Source organism: Polypterus senegalus, chromosome 5 (genome assembly GCF_016835505.1).
Source record: "Polypterus senegalus isolate Bchr_013 chromosome 5, ASM1683550v1, whole genome shotgun sequence".
In the NCBI taxonomy this organism is placed as follows: Eukaryota; Metazoa; Chordata; class Cladistia; order Polypteriformes; family Polypteridae; genus Polypterus; species Polypterus senegalus.
In genome coordinates, this window is record NC_053158.1 from 52001523 (window position 1) to 52018916 (window position 17394).

The window sequence follows — 17394 nt, forward strand, 5'->3', positions numbered from 1 at the left end:
TATCAGGTTTTTTGTAACTCTTAAATCTTTTAGCACTCATCTGTCATCTGAAGAGAAGAGTCCCGGTTTGTGATGCACAGTGGCATATCATATGTTTTATTCCGAGTTTCATTCTGAACCCTTAAAGTTCTGTGCTGTTAAGTAAACAAATGGAGAAAGGCTCAGTGGAAAGGAGAGGTGCTATACAGGTTGGTCCAGATCTAATTATGCAGATCCAGATCGTCTGAATGACTTTGATTTTTGCGGGCATGATTCCGGTTCGGCGCGAAGACAATTCTTCATGACGTCAGTTCGCACACTTCTCAATGGTCCGGGATTTTTTGGGTGATTTTCTATGTAATAAACTTAATAAGTTATAGCGTAATGAAAATTGCATAATTAGATCTGGACCACCCTATAGATGTAAGCTTAGCCACTATGCGTGGTACCTGGTCGCCTACTATAACTGTTTGCTTCAGCACTGAAATATGGAATGGCTACAGGGTGCAAGAATGGCTCTACAATATCTAGTTCAGTGTCATTTACAGATATGGGCTAAAGGTGGAAACCATTAATTTTAGCATTTAGTGTTTATGCAGGTGATCTGGTGCTGCTCACCACAGTTCCATGAACCAGGGTTCACGTCTCCCATTGACCACTTGGGTTTCGTTCCTTATCCCATGTTGGGTTAACTGGTGTCTGTACACTTCCTTGGATGGTGTGTAGATAAGGTGTGATCACAAGTGTACCCAATGATAATCTGAAGTCTCATTGAACAGGCAACCACATCATGTTCTTATCTACAAGGCTGTTATTGACAGCAGCAGTTCTCGGCTCTCGTGTTATCCAAGCAGAAGTACTTACTGTATGTGTATTTGGTGGATTGTTGTTTTATAATGTTAGTTGTTTTTTTGTGCTTCTGTAGCTAAGCATTTTACTACAATTTGCACTGTGTTTATAATTGTATGCGACAAATAAAATTTGATTTGATTTGATAACTAATTCCAACTTTGGATTGGCTTTGACTCCTCATGGCTACCTTTCATGTTTCTGCTTCCATTGATTCATAAACCTTTGTTCAATTAGGAAAGGTAGAAATTAAGATGCAATACCACCATAAATAAAAACTGGACGCTAAGTTGGGATGTTGCAGTATAACTAAGTTTATGAAAGCTTAATACCAATTTTCATAAGATGATAGATAAAGTAGATAGATACTTTATTAATCCCAAGGGGAAATTCAAAGAGTTTACTGTAAAGAGTTTACATTTCAGACAAAAGTCGTATCCTTATACAAGGTCAATGGCACATAGCTGAAAAATAGTGAAGAATATCCATCCATTCATGCATTTTCAAACCTTCATAAGATAATGTAGGGCTGTAGGTGCTACAGTCCATAATGGCTGTATTGGGAAGCATTGTAGCAGGCAATTAGCCTAACATGGAACAAGCTAAACTGGTCTACCCCGCAAAAACAAGCAGATCATGCAAACTCCACAGGGAAAGCAAACCTGGGCCTCTGGATCTGAAGTAGCAGCTCTAATGGCTACATCAGTACACTGCCGTAGCAAAGAATATCTCCCTGAAAGAAAGCTGCAAGATTGAATTGTTTCCTACAAAATTAAACATTTAATAGAAAGGAGAGGGAAGCTGAATTAAAAAGCTCTTACCCTGTCGTGTATGGTATGTTGATGCCACCAAGATTAATACTTTCACAGCCAACAATGAAGAGGGTAGAAAAACACAGCAAAGATACACCACTGCAGATCATAGCCAGCTTAGCAGATTCTCTGGCTCCAAGTTTCAGTTTTTTGATAATGTACCCTCCAAGAACAATGCCAACCCCTGCACTGGGTACTATAATGAGCCCTGGAAGAAAGGAAGATCAGTAAAGGAATTACTGGAGTGTTAACGGTTCTATAACAAAAAGACAGTTTACTGAGCTGTTGGAGAGAGAAATCAGAAGTGAAACGGCTGCAAACAATGTCATGATCACCCGATAAAGAAAAGATGTCAGATTCTGAAGACTACACTACTTTAGTTGTTTCGTATGATTTAAGTTGTATTGAGCATCAGGGTCAAATTATTAGAAATACAGTACAATTCAATCTATACATTATTTCCAAATATTAACATTTAAAATTAAAATATATTCGAATTATAATCAAAAATTAATAATGCTCCCCTATGCAGTACAGAAGAAAAAGCTAATTATGACTGTCACATAATTTTAAACATCAAAAGAGAAATGGATGACATTCAGAGGCCCAGCAGGTTGGTTAATGAATTCTCACCAGAACATACCTCTTAAAAGAGAGGTTTGGTATTATTCAAGTTGAAGTCACTTCATCACAATCACGAAGCATATTATTTTTCCACATTAAATTGCATTAAAAAAATTCTAAATTAAAAAAAAAAGCTTAGTCTTTTATTGTGTTTGAGGTTCGGACTCCAAATGTAAAAACAAAATACAAAAAACTTACTAAATACGGCCATACACTTCAACAAATTGCTTGTCTCCCACTGCAGCAACCTTTCAGCCCCAAGGCCGTAGTTTCCTCTGGTATATCCATCTCACCCCAAACACTTCTTTCTTGTTGCTGTTATAACTGACATTACTGAATGTTGTTGTCCAGGAGTTAACTGCCAAATCTGTCTTGTAGACAGCTGGAAAATAATCACTGAAATAATGACACACATAATTCACGGTCACGGTCTTTAACAACAGTATGCGTCACGAAGAAGAGCCAGCTTCCCTTTAAAAATTCTGAATCTTACAAAAATGTTTTGCCTTTTATTTCCTTCCTAAAACTACATGGCTATGCTGTTTTACATTATGTTTGCCATCTCAAGATTCAGAGCGATACTCAATAACATTATTGGCTTAAACAAAATGGCTGTGTTCAATACGTTTTTGGGCTTTTATTTTTACATTTTGAACCCAACCCTTCAGCTCTTCAAATGTATTCTTCACTTTAGAACACAGTTTCATGTAGCAAATTGAAATTTACTCTTATTGACTTATACTAAACTTATCCTTTATGGAAAAACAGATTTATTTTGTATAATTACACGATATGTGACATCCTCTTTGAGTTTTGAGGGTGGTTTAGGATCCTTTCAGGTGATTCAAATACATTAATAAGGAAACAATGTCATACAGTATATTAGAGTACATTTTGATAGCATAATCCTATCCAACTGTAGTTACTTCAAATAATACTATTAAGGGCCAATTCAACACTCACTGACAAATGAGAAAATATCTTCCCTCCAAAATGGTCAAAACAAAAAAAATAATATGCCAAATCAAGGATGGTGTTTGATGACATGGTTCATGGTTAGGGTTAGCTCAGGTAAGCCAAGTGATACCACTGCAGGGCAGAAGGGGTTTCTACCGCTAACTGTGTCTCTGGTTTCCTCTACAGCATAGACCTGTCACTGGCAGAAAACATCAAGCCACACCCCCTCCTGGCATCAATAGCACTGCCCCTTCCAGGACTGGGATGCTATAAATAGGGCACACTTGTGAGCCAGAGACAGAGATCTTACCTCAGAGTTATTGTAAAGAGAATGTGTACGGAGAACAAATTGTTTTGTTTGTTTTGAGTCCTACGGGAGGCTGTTTATTTAGAAAACATTTATTATTAAACAGTAAGTTGGCACCACAAAGTTTTACAAAGCTTCAAAAATTCTTTGCTTCATAATTCATAAACATTTGAATTAGGTCAGGGCAGCACGGTGGCGCAGTGGGTAGCGCTGCCGCCTCGCAATAAGGAGACCTGGTTTTGCTTCCAGGGTCCTCCCTGTGTGGAGTTTGCATGTTCTCCCCGTGTCTGCGTGGGTTTCCTCCGGGTGCTCCAGTTTCTTCCCATAGTCCAAACACATGCAGGTTAGGTGCATTGGCGATCCTAAATTGTTCCTAGTGTGTGCTTGGTGTGTGGGTGTGTGTGCGTGTTGCTGTTTTAATTTGCAGTTTTTTCTGACTTTGTGACTTTAATGGGATTTCCACATTCTAAACCCTCTGGAATTCCTACATGTCTAAAATATTACTACTTGCTGTGGCTTCTAAAACAGTTAATTTATTCTGAACAGTTGTGCATTTGCTTTATAGGCCAGTCTGCCTGTTGTAAACTGTACTGGACATTTGTTTCAGCTTTTCAATACACAGCTTTTTTGAATACACAATGGGCGGTCGGAAAATCGAGAGTACACCTATTATGAGAAGGATTTAGGAGTCATAGTGGACTCTAAGCTATCAACTTCCCAAACAGTGTTCAGAAGCCATTAAGAAGGCTAACAGAATGTTAGGTTATATAGCACGATCTGTGGAGTACAAGTCCAAGGAGGTTATGCTCAACCTTTATAATGCACTGGTGAGGCCTCATCTTGAGTACTGTGTGCAGTTTTGGTCTCCAGGCTACAAAAAGGACATATCAGGACTAGAAAAGGTCCAGAGAAGAGCGACTAGGCTGATTCCAGGGCTACAGGGGTTGAATTATGAGGAAAGATTAAAAGAGCTGAGCCTTTACAGTTTAAGCAAAAGAAGATTAAGAGGTGACATGATTGAAGTGTTTAAAATTATGAAGGGAATTAGTACAGTGGATCGAGACTGGTATTTTAAAATGAGTTCATCAAGAACACGGGGACAAAGTTGGAAACTTGTTAAGGGTAAATGTCGGACAAACATTAGGAAGTTTTTCTTTACAAAAAGAACGATAGACACTTGGAATAAGTTACCAAGTAGTGTGGTAGACAGTAAGACGTTAGGGACTTTCAAAACTCGACTTGATGTTTTCTTGGAGGAAACAAGTGGATAGGACTGGCGAGCTTTGTTGGGCTGAATGGCCTGTTCTCGTCTAGAGTGTTCTAATGTTCTAATGTTCAATGTGGAACACTGACGTATGCTTTATGTTGTCAGGTTTTTCACCAAGCATATTCATTTCACTGTCCTTTTTTCCTAACACACACTTGTAAAAATTACCTATGCACTCCTGCTTAGTATCATTTGAATCCTCTGTTATTATTTCATTCATTTCTTTCATGTCCTTCTTCTGCAATTATCAGCTTCATTAAAATGAGAGGCATTTTCTGTGCATCGTTTCACACAATACTCTGGCAGTGTTTCATAGCCAGACGGTGTCTGTATATGGCTTACAGACTTACGTGACAAATGACCACCTGTTTTTCTTTTATGAGTTGCATGAGAAGAATTGTCACTGCCAGTCTCAGCTTTCTTTGATTTTGGCTGGCCTTAGAGCTCCACTACTTGTGGATATGGAATGTGTTGGTCAGGTTTACTTCACAACTACAGAGCAAGGCAGAGAGTACAGTCTGTTCATCACTTCTTTAATCTCAGCAGCCTGCAGCAAACTAAACCACATTATCCATTTTAGTTTTTTTTGGTTCTTTAGAAGATTTTACTTACTTTGTACTGGAAGGAGCCCCCATAAAACCCCCTGGTATTAAAATGCAGGATATCTCATATATTTAAAAAAAAAACACTTCTGTTGGAGGAGAGGATGTCTCAAGTGTCCATGCCTAACAAATGACAGAGAGACTAAAACTGCTCACCTCATACAATTCTGACAAATGTTACGGAACTCCATGTTCCTTTAACTTCTAAAAGAAGACCATTGCATGGCCAGTTTAATTCAATCAGGAGTGCATTGTGTAGGATTAACATATCTGAATGAAACAGAATATTATAAACCACATATGAAAGCATTAATTAATCACTGCAATAAAAAATAAATGCACAGTACACTAATAAAATGGACTGGCAGCATTTCAATATCTGACTGTTCGGATGTTTTTTCTTGAAGCCCCACAACTGAACTTTTGAAAGCTTTTATTATGCCCAAATTCCTATTCTGCTCAGGCATTTAGTAATTCTAAGGGCCAAATTTCTGCTTCAGCAGACAGCACACTTTTGCTTGAGTTTCTGAAACTAAACAGCACATCCACAAGCAAGAACAATTCTATTAGGAATTTAATAAAGCTTATTGGGATGAATTATTTGTTATGTTTGGATCTGATTTAGTGTAACTGTTACTTTTGTGAGGTCATCACATGGCCATTCTAAAGCTCCGTTTTCATTTGGTGTCACAATTCTGTGTGGTTATTCATATTGTAGGTTATGCCATTTTGTGTTGTGGCGGACGGCCAGGGCCTTTGCCCAGCCAGGATGCCTCTTCTTTTTATGATCCGGGGGAACAAGTAGGGACTGAACAGTACCTCCCCCAGGATGCTAGATGGCAGTCCCCCTGGGTGGCAGTGGTGCCTCGGATTCCTGCAGGGCTCCATGGGAGATGGAGTTCTCTACAACCCTGTTGGGATCCGGGGGTGCTGCCAGGGGGTGCTGCAGTGGTTCCTGAGCCCATGCTGGCAGTTCTTCCATCTCACCTAGAGCACTTCCAGGTGGGCTATAAAAGACGCCAGCAGCCACCACTCCAGGAGCCAGAGTCCAGTGGCAGTGGATGAGGTTTGCCAGAGAGGAGTGGTGGAGAAAAGAGAAAGAGGAAGAGGAAGAGAAGAATTCCGTGGTCTTGTACTTATTGCAGCTGTGTTGTGCCTGTGGGAACGGGGAAGGCATTGCCAACAGGTGAAGAAAAGAAAAATAAAACTTTATGTGTTTAATCAGTGTGCCTCCTGCATCAGTCTGTGTCAGATTGAGCACTGGTATAGCGGCATTGGCACAGTGTGTCTACTGTAGCTGCCATGACGCTTTGTGGTTGGATGCATCATATGACCTGTGACATCATGATGCCCAAAGAGAAATGATAGCTGCACACAACAGCATGTGTTTGAACTTTAAAATGATAATAAGTAAAAACACTATTAATTCATTAACCTTGGACTTTGTTATAGTCTGATTTGTGGTTTCTGGTTAACGTTTTGACTAGGGTATTTTGACATATCTAGAATTCCTGTCTCATCCAATTAAACTTGTCTGTATTTCTGCCACTCACAATCCCCTAATGGTGAACATAACCCGGTCTGTGGGAAAAATGTGTGAATACTGTCAATAAGCAGTACAGCTCTGAGGCACAAACCACTGGCTATTAAAAATACAAGCTTCCTCTTCTTTGTAAAGGTAATCTGTTCCAGAAAACCCTTTCATAGGGTAAATTTTCAAAATGCAAAGACATAATTGTGATTAAAATTTAAATGGGCAAAACTGTAGCTGTTTCACAGCCCCAAAAAATGACACTGTTTTTGCTCAAATACTACCAAAATGAATGGAAAATGACAGTTTCATAACGGCATTTCCTAGTAAATCATTTTCCCTTCATGACATACAGTTTAATTAGGCTGTTTACCTTCAATTTAACACTCCAACTTCAAACGCAGAACAATTTTTCACAGTCATTTTAGGTGTGATTAAATGACAATAAAAAAATTATACCTTGAGACTAGAGCCAGAAAATACTGAAGTTTATATACAATTAATTCACAACTAATTGGAATTTCTGAAGTCCCCACTTAAAAAAACTGCCACCAAGATCATACTGTACCAGCCATTACCTGTAAATCTAATAAGTAATCAAATAACCTTAATCTAATAAATAAAATAAAATGAAAAAGTTCACACAGCTTTGAGCAACTTGGAGGCTTCCTTCTTACTTTAACTTAGTTGGATCCAATTAGCAAATAAAGCTTAAAACTCAGAACAAAAGCCTTGTATTCTACAAAATAGGTTACATGCTTATATTTGATACTTTTTATATTTAAATTTGATAGTTTCACAAACTTTTATTATTACTTTGTGCCTGCTGTCCCTTTGTAACATGAATTGAATTATTATGTTTCAGCACCAGCAGGACAGATATGTTTCAATGTGCCGTATGATGCAATGACAATAATTGAACTGGATTTTAAAAAATCTCAAGCATGTAGCAGGACATACAATACAATACAATACAATAATACAATACAATACAGTTTATTTTTGTATAGCCCAAAATCACACAGGAAGTGCCGCAATGGGCTTTAACAGGCCCTGCCTTTTGACAGCCCCCCAGCCTTGACTCTCTGAGAAGACAAGGAAAAACTCCCAATAAAAACCTTGTAGGGAAAAATGGAAGAAACCTCGGGAAAGGCAGTTCAAAGAGAGACCCCTTTCCAGGTAGGTTGGGCGTGCAGTAGGTGTCAAAAGTAGGGGGTCAATACAATACAATATACACAACAGAACAATTCCTTAAGACAGCATAATAAAAATTTTAGAATTACGGTTTAACAGTAGATGATATGACATAATTAGGTTTCGATATTTTTAAGAGTCCTGGAGACCTCATCCATCTAGCTGCATCTCCATTTGGCCATGCCACGGCTGAAACATTGCTCCGACATGATATGGTCTAATAGAGCAAAGGAGATCTTCTACTATTACATTGTTAATATCACAGCTTTCGATTTTATGGATGATATACAGTACTAAAGGTGAGTATTGCTTGTTTGTTTGTTTGGGTGTAGTAAAGAATTACCAGACAGCTGGGAAACTACAGCAGATGTAGTAAGGGTGACAGCAAGAAGGGTGCTTGGCGTGACATCTGGACAGCGGAAGGAGGAAAAGGAAACCTGGTGGTGCAATAGGGAAGTACAGGAGAGTATACAGAGGAAGAAGATGGCAAAGAAGAAGTGGGATAGTCAGAGAGATGCAGAAAGTAGACAAGAGTACAAGGAGATAAGGCGCAAGGTGAAGAGAGAGGTGGCGAAGGTTAAAGAAAAGGCATATGATGAGTTGTATGAGAGGTTGGACACTAAGGAGGGAGAAAAGGACCTGCACCGATTGGCTAGACAGAGGGACCAAGCTGGGAAAGATGTCGAACAGGTTAGGGTGATAAAGGACAAAGATGGAAACGTACATACAAGCAAGGAGAATGTGTTGAGCAGATGGAAAGAGTATTTTGAGAGGCTGATGAATGAAGAGAACAAGAGAGAGAAGAGGTTGGATGATGTGGAGATAGTGAATCAGGAAGTGCAATGGATTAGCAAGGAGGAAGTAAGGACAGAGAGAGTGCAGGCAGGGCGGAACGGGTGGAGAAGAATGTCAGGAGTGATTTGTGACAGACAGATATCAGCAAGAGTGAAAAGGAAGGTCTACAGGATGGTAGTGAGACCAGCTTTGCTATATGGGTTGAGACGATGGCACTGACCAGAAAGCAGGAGACAGAGCTGGATGTGGCAGAGTTAAAGATGCTAAGATTTGCATTGGGTGTGACAAGGATGGATAGGATTAGGAACAAATACATTAGAGGGTCAGCTCAAGTTGGACAGTTGGGAGACAAAGTCAGAGAGGCGAGATTGTGTTGGTTTGGACATGTGCAGAGGAGAGATGCTGAGTTTATTGGAGAATGATGTTAAAGATAGAGCTGCCATGTAAGTGGAAAAGAGGAAGGCCTAAGAAAAGGTTTATGGATTTGGTGAGAGGACACCGCTGTGGTGACCCCTAACGGGAGCAGCCGAAAGAATAAGAAGACAAAGAAGAGTATTGGTTTTTTGCATATTTATTTTTTACCGAATGCATGCTTCTCCTCATCTTAGTACGTTCATGTTTTACATGAAATTATACTGACAGAACCTATAAATATCCCCTTTGTAACACACAGAAGTGAAGTGATGTTAAATGTTAACATCTCCACTGCCATCCAGCACAGCTTCAAATTCACAGAGGAGCGTCAGTGCGACACTCTCAAGATCACAAAAGCCAGGCAATGAAACCTAAATGGATTTTAGTTGTGCATGCTAAATTACTATATACTCAATGTGTCACACAAAGTCCCCTTTTTGAGGACTTCAATCCCACCAATTTGTGGTGAAGAATGTTGGATGCATCAGATAGTGTCTGTGTTAAGCACATTCCATCTAAGGTTTGGGTCACAGGCAACATTTCTGGAAAGCTTTCCAGTCAGAGCCTTTTTTTTTTGTTCTTCATTTTGCCTTATACAATTTCTTGTATTAGGAATTTGTTAGTTTTCACATACCCCTTGGGGTCAGAGGGCAGGGTCAGCCATTGTAAAGTGCCCCTGGAGCAATTAAAGGTTAAGGGCCCAGCAGAGTAGGATCTCTTTTGGCAGTGACGGGGATTCAAACTGGCAACCTTTGATACCAGTGCAGATCCTTAGCCTAAGAGCCACCACTCTGCCCCATTTTGGAGGTTGTTAAAATGACATATGTTAACAGTGAGGAGCAGTAAATCACTAAATAATAAAACTTTAATACAAAAAGCACCTTCTGTAGACTGTTAGTGCTTAACAGAAATAGCCTGATGACATTCATCTTGAATCAAACGTTAGTTTTTAGCTTAAAAATCTTAAATTTCAGTATTATATACAGAAAACTCAATACCAAATTGAAGCCTGCCAACAGAAAGTAATGCCAAGCATGAGACAACTATTTTTGCGGTTGGCATGTAGAAATATTAACAACTGATCACCACCTTGTAACAAGTATTATTAAAGAACAATTTCAAAATAGCTTTGTAGGCAACTTCATTATTTATGTTCTGTTGGTAAACACACAACAAATAAAATAGCAGTTACTGGACTTATTATCATGGTGTTTTAGTGGTAACAAGTAAAATATAAAACTATATTCTATGTAAGATAACAAGATAAAACAAGCAGCCCTGCCCAGTATCTGAAGATGAGGGGATTAGCAGTCTTGCTTCAGAACATGGATGGCGCCTGTGTTCCTAACCAGGAGTAGTAATGTAGACACCGGCGTTTAAAACATATTCAGTCTGCCCAAGTGCTGATGTATGGGATACGCACTCTACTGTAGCTTGTGACTCAACAAACTAGCTGAAATACGATCAAGAGGAGGGCATAGCAGGGATCGAAAGCCTGTTATTCACATTAACAACAAATAAAATATCTGCTTTATGTTCACGGCGGCTGCCTTGCATCTCCAGAAACCTGCACTTAGACAGTCACCAAGCTGGGACTTGAGTGGAGATTTTGTTTTTCTGGTTTGTCTTCTCTGGCTGCAGAAGTTGCTTCCCACTTACTGTCGACATGCAGGTTACATGAACTGCTGACCCTAAATGGTATTCTTGAGTATGTTCTGTAATAGAGGGGGGGGCTTTTCCCTGCCTTGAACCTGATGCTTCTAAGAGAGACACTGGCTTCCCATAATGGTGTACTAGAAGATGAATGAATGAAGGAGAAAAAGGCATCCCTATGTATATCACTCCCAAGAGTTAAATGGCCAGCAAACTGAAACAATATTTCATTTTTCTCCCAGCTTTGCTATAGCGGCCTTGTCAGAGGAGCTGGAGTCTACACTGTTATCAAAGAGCACAGGACATGTTTACATACACAGGTTATGAGCATGCACTGATAGCACGACCAACCACCTGGATTGGGACCCGAGTGGCTGGTGTGCCAAACCTGCCACCAAACTCCAAGTTTTCCTTGTACAGTAGTGCTTCCAGGGTTGGATGCAGGTTAACGTTATACCTAGGTACATTTACAATTTAGAGTTTTCAATTAATGTGTCCTGGAAATCCTTTTGACGTTGGAGGAAACCCCACATGAACACAGGGAGAACAAGCAAACACCACAGACCTACTGACGGCACCTTGAATTGATCCCTGGTCCATGACGTTGTGAGGCAGCAGCTTTATTCACTGGGCTGCCTCAGTCTAAACCAGGGCAGCACACCCGCTCGCTCCAATCAAGAGCATAGATGGGGTGACAACGTAGAATTAAAGCCTAGCAAAGTAGCTGCACTTTGTCAATAACACCATTGATCCTGTGCTTGACCTTTAGAGCCATGTTTGAAGTTTTACCATATTTCAATTGTCCATTGTCTTTAAGGCAAAATATTTCGCCAAGTTGTGCACTCACTACTTACTCATATGCGATTATTTTGTTTTTTGTCTTTACAACTATAATGAGTTTTGGAGACTCTGCTGCAATATAGAAAATATGCCACTTAATGCATTAAATGCAAAGTAACGCACCTCTTTAAATCCTGGTCATTTTCAGATGATATGTAGTCATGGTAACTAAAACATTGCTTTCTTCGCCTTGATAGCCGTATCCAGGCAACTGATGGAAGTGCCTGATTTAGCAAATAACCAATCCGTATATTAAGAGTGGAGCTTCAATCGAACATGATGGGCACAGTATGCACGCTTCTCAACAGGCCTACATTTTCTAGATGGCTGAACCCAAACCCAAGTCCCAAGGACTCATTGTGGTTGCTGGATTTCTATCCACCCAATGCTTTATTTAGAAGCCATTTATTTTAATAGAACATGGTGTTTAGTGGGACATCTCATTCTGCTGCATTAGTTCTTCAACTAAATTCTACTTGAACAGATATAAATAAATATTTTTAATTCGGAGTTTTCATCTTTACTTTCAAAATATTTTATTAATATCAGATACTTTCTCAAACAGGTTTAAATGCAGCCCATTAAGAAAAATCTCCACAGGTTTCTTTCTTAACTGGCAGAGAAAGGCCCTCTTTGTAGCCATTTGCAACGAAAATAAATTTAATGAGGCCAAAATTAAAAAAAAATGTCACCTTTATTTTATTTAAATAGATACAAAAGATTGCTGAGAACTGGGAGAACACAATATACCAAGGTAACTGGTAAAACAAGAATTCACACTGCATATTCTGCTGAGTTGGCTCCCCACTTCCCTACCTACCAAGTTAAGGACACAGATATTACTGAAGATAAAGCAAAAGTCAAAACCTAAAGCAAAATCCTACCACTACGGCCTACTGGGGGTTAAGATAACTGAAGCTAAGCATTCTTTACAAGTTGTGTTATCTACCAAGGGATAACATTAATTGTGAACTCTGCCATATTTATAGAGTAAAACCCAATACATCATTGGCACAATGATCGAGGTCACATGCCTTGCAAACGGTGTTGCAGAAATAAAGAAAAACAAGTCGTTAATGAAAATCAGCTTTGAAAATTCAAAGCAAAACGTTTAAATAATGCCAGAATTAGATTTCTTGCATTTCAAAATCCTGGAATATGTATAAAAGTTTGTGTGATACTATCCTATAAAAGGCCTCTCTTCCTCATTTTCTAGCCTTGCTTCAATCCGAGGATAACAATGGACCTGAGTTTTCCTTTCAGCTCTGTTGACTGAAAAGAGTCTCCAATGAGGAGGTCTTAAACCACTGCTGGAATCACTTTCAGGCAACTCCTAGAATACTGTAAATATTAAAATAATCCAGACAAGAACAGGCCATTCAGCCCAACAAAGCTATCCACTTAATTATTCTAAAACAACATCAAGTCGAGTTTTGAAAGTCCCTAAAGTGTTAACTGTCTACCACACTACTTGGAAGTTTATTCTCAGTGTCTATGGTGTGAACAAAAAATTCCTAATGTTTGTGCGAAATTTACCCTTCCAACTGTGTCCCTGTGTTCTTGATGAACTCATTTTAAAATAACAGTCTCGATCCACTGTACTAATTCTCTTCATAATTTTAAACACTTCAATCATGTCACCACTTAATCTTCTTTTGTTTAAACTGAGAAGGCTCAGCTCTTTTAATCTTTCCTCACAATTCATCCCCTATCTATCTATCTAGTTGCTCTTCTCTGGACCTTTTCTAGTGCTGCTATGTCCATTTGGGCAGAGTGGTGGCTCTGAGGCAATGGAATTTGCACTGGTAATCAGAAGGTTGCCAGTTCAAATCCCATAAACACCAAAAGTGACTCTACTTTGTTGGGCCCTTAACCTGCATCCATTGCTCCATCCTGGGTATGACGTTAATCTTCATCCAGCCCTGCATGTAGGCCCTCCAACCAGCTGGGAAAAACCTGGGTGTTGGTGGCTGAATTGGCACTCCTGCCACCATAAACACCTCACACTGTTCTACTCCATCAAAATAAAGGGGTCTGAGGCTGAGGAACTGGGGTGGAGAATCACTTTGATGTGATATTTAAGATGTCGGGTGGCATGGCGGTGCAGTGGTAGCACTGCTGCATTGCAGTTAGGAGGCCCGGGTTCGCTTCCTGGGTGCTCCCTGTGTGGAGTTTGCATGTTCTCCCCATGTCTGTGTGGGTTTCCTCCAGGTTCTCCGGTTTCCTCCCACAGTCCAAAGACATGCTGGTTAGGTGCATTGGCGACCCTAAATTGTACCTAGTGTGTGCTTGGAGTGTGGGTGTGTGTGTGTGCCCTGCGGTGGGCTGGCGCCCTGCCCGGGGTTTGTTTCCTGCCTTGCGCCCTGTGTTGGCTGGGATTGGCTCCAGCAGACCCCCGTGACTCTGTAGTTAGGATATAGCGGGTTGGATAATGGATGGATTTAAGATGTCAAGTGGACATGCATACCAAGCATAAAGGAGTTAAGTTAGTGGAACAAGCTGATTTCGTTGTAGTTTTTGTATATTTTATGTTCTCCTTGTGTTGATTCCTCCCCAGGGTGTTTTACTAATAAAATGAAAGTGTCCTTTTTGAAAAATCTGGACCATTAGTCTGAGTGTGATAAGATGCCAGGAGAGTCTTTTGCCATTGAAAAGCAGACAATAACCCCATTCTACAAATGCAGACTGTCCCAGTTAATTTTATCAGTTAGTCCACAGAATAAGGGCCTGAGTGAACAAAGAATTCCAGGAAACTCCACCTGAAGAATTTCTCAGGTCGAGGTCTAAGTGTAATTTTTGGGAAGGTAGAAAAATGGCTAGGTAAAAGGAACAAAATGTTACATCATCCACACCAATAAAGTTTATGTGAATGAAGAAGCTGTAAGAGACATGAATGATTTGTGTGGCCATTTTGCTGAAGTTTAGTTAGTTTTCAAAGCAAAACTGTTTGAAAAGTTACTGTAGAAGGGAAAAAAATGATATAAAAAAAAGTTTCCATTCAGGCAAAGAAGGCAACGGTTGAGCCCGGTTCTCAGTAGGCACATTTGTGCACTGCCTTCTCACAGAAGACGAGAAAAAAAACAAAAATGTGTTCAGAGTTTTTGTACACTTTTTAGAATCTTAACCCCTCTTTCAGGGATTTCACTGCGGACATAAGGAATTGGTAGGTCACACCACTGTGTGTCAACAAGCAAGTCCCAGGAATACTCAAGAATTTACCCAGTCACATGCGAGAAAGGGGCTAAGGATTCAGTTGATATGTGGCACTACTCGCTTACTTTTAGGGCACAGCTCCATGTTTATCCATGTTTAGTGCTTACTACTTGGCCTTCCAAAATTGTTATTTCTTTACTTCAGAGCAAAATGCAGAGAAAACTTCATTGTGGAAGGACATTTTTGTTGCTCTATCATGTACAATTAGCTTCTCTGAAAAAGTTACAAATTAAAGCAATTTAAGAAAATTTTGTATTTGTGTTTTACTAAATGCTGGATCTTATGAGAGTCCACAAAATGTGTACGGTTTTGTTGCATACCCAGCTGTTGAACTTAAGTCCCATAGTAAACTCGAAAATTTAAATGTAGCAAACAATCTTTTAATATTTGGATAGATAGATAGATAGATAGATAGATAGATAGATAGATAGATAGATAGATAGATAGATAGATAGATAGATAGATAGATAGATGCTTTATTAATCCCAAGGGGAAATTCACATACTCCAGCAGCAGCATGCTCATAAAGAACAATATTAAATTAAAGAGTGATAAAAATGCAGGTATAACAGACAGACAATAACTTGTGCCTGCCTTTCTCACCAGTTTGTCCAGGCGTGAGGCGTCCCTCTTCTTTATGCTGCCTCCCTAGCACACCACCGTGTAGAAAAGGGCACTTGCCACAACCGTCTGATAGAACATCTGCAGCATCTTATTGCAGATGTTGAAAGACGCCAGCCTTCTAAGGAAGTATAGTCGGCTCTGTCCTCTCTTCAGGGATCTGCATGATGACTCCATTGCTATATGACCAAGTCATTTGAACATTGTGGGATGAATTTGTAAGAGACATGGGACTTCAATGAAAACTACAAGTGCAGTATTTTGCCATGATATGTATGGCGTAACATTCAGATGTATTTGTAAATTTGGCTGTTTTTAAAGTTGGATTATTTTAAATTTTTACATCATTTACATCATCAAATGGGACAGATATTTTATATATATGTTTATTAAAGATCTTAGTAACAATGAGTCATATTCAAGAATAATACAGTGATAGCAGGAACTAAGTTCATATGTAAGCACATTAAATATATGTTTTTAATAGCATTTTAGATAATCAAGTAGTTAAAAATGATGTGGCACTTGGTGCTACTTCTCTACTGCCAGGCTGCACTCTTGCATATGGAAAATACATTTCACATAAAGGAGCATTGGAATTATCAGATGGAAAGAGTCTCTCATCAGATTGGACAGCCAGTAAAGACTCCACCATAGAAAGCTCAGGAAGAGGTAGGCGGCCAGTTGGTCGAGGTCTCCAGGACTGTGACAGTGTCTGACTTTGTTTTTGACTTTCTCTTTTACAGTTTTAATCTCATCTGTTGTAAACTGGACATGGGACATCAATTAATTAATGGACAGATATTGTTGATTTCAGTTCTACCTTGTTCACATTTATATGTGTATTGTGGCGCCGGGACACCTCTATGCTGGAAAGACCAGGGGAGGGAGCGTGTCCAGAGCATTACCTCCCATAGAGAGCTAGATGGCAGCCCCCCCTGGGTTGCAGTAGTGCCTCAGATTCCCACAGGGCTCCATGAAGCTAGAGTTTCGTTCAGCCATGTTGGGTTCCGTGGATGCTGCCAAGGGTGCTGCAGCTTTTGCTGTGGTCCTGATTGCAGCATTTCTGCCACACCCAGAAGTGCCGCCGGTAGTAGACCAATGAGAACCTGGAGCACTTCTGGGTGCCTTATAAAAGGAGGCAGCAGCCACTACTACGCCGGGAGCAAGAGTTGGGTGGAAGAGGACGAAGCTTGGCAGGAGGAGTGGAGGCAGACGAGCAAGAGAAGAAAAGTATGGTTTGGGTTTGGTGCTTGTGTTGGAACTGTGCTGTACATGTGGGAAACAAGTGTATGTCCTGAATTTGTGTCCCATGATTGTCTGTGTTGGGTACAGAAATAAGTTGTATTGTATTGCAAAAAGTGAGCCCAAAGACGCTTATAGTGGCTCAAGTGGATTTCAAAGACAACACATTCCAATTTAAGTTCATATTTCTTAAAGGAATATTTTTAAAAGAATTGCCTAATAATGAATATTGATTTCCCAAGCTAAAGTTGATGGATGAAATGGACCACAATAGATACCAGGTTATTGTAGAGCCTTGTGGATAATGTATATTATCAGAGAAATATTGAATTATTATAATCTGCAGATAATGTAGCTGTGAGGTCATTTTCAGTGCATCATGTATACTATGTGTATACGTTTTCAATTTATGCATAATGGCTTTTGCTGCCACGTTTATGGAGGCCCTTCCCTCATCCATTCATTCTAGATAAGTTAAGTGTCTTTTGCTT

At 39.7% G+C, this 17394-nt stretch overlaps 1 protein-coding gene across 2 annotated transcripts in view; it reads right to left on the minus strand.

Moving 5' to 3' along the window:
- The window catches only part of LOC120530279 (solute carrier organic anion transporter family member 5A1), a 204077-nt gene that overhangs the window by 34632 nt on the left and 152051 nt on the right, over nt 1-17394 (minus strand). For both annotated transcript variants that reach the window (XM_039754622.1, XM_039754623.1), the window contains one exon: nt 1650-1848. In XM_039754622.1, coding sequence (XP_039610556.1) covers nt 1650-1848 — 199 coding nt within the window. The remainder of the gene's footprint in view (nt 1-1649; nt 1849-17394) is intronic.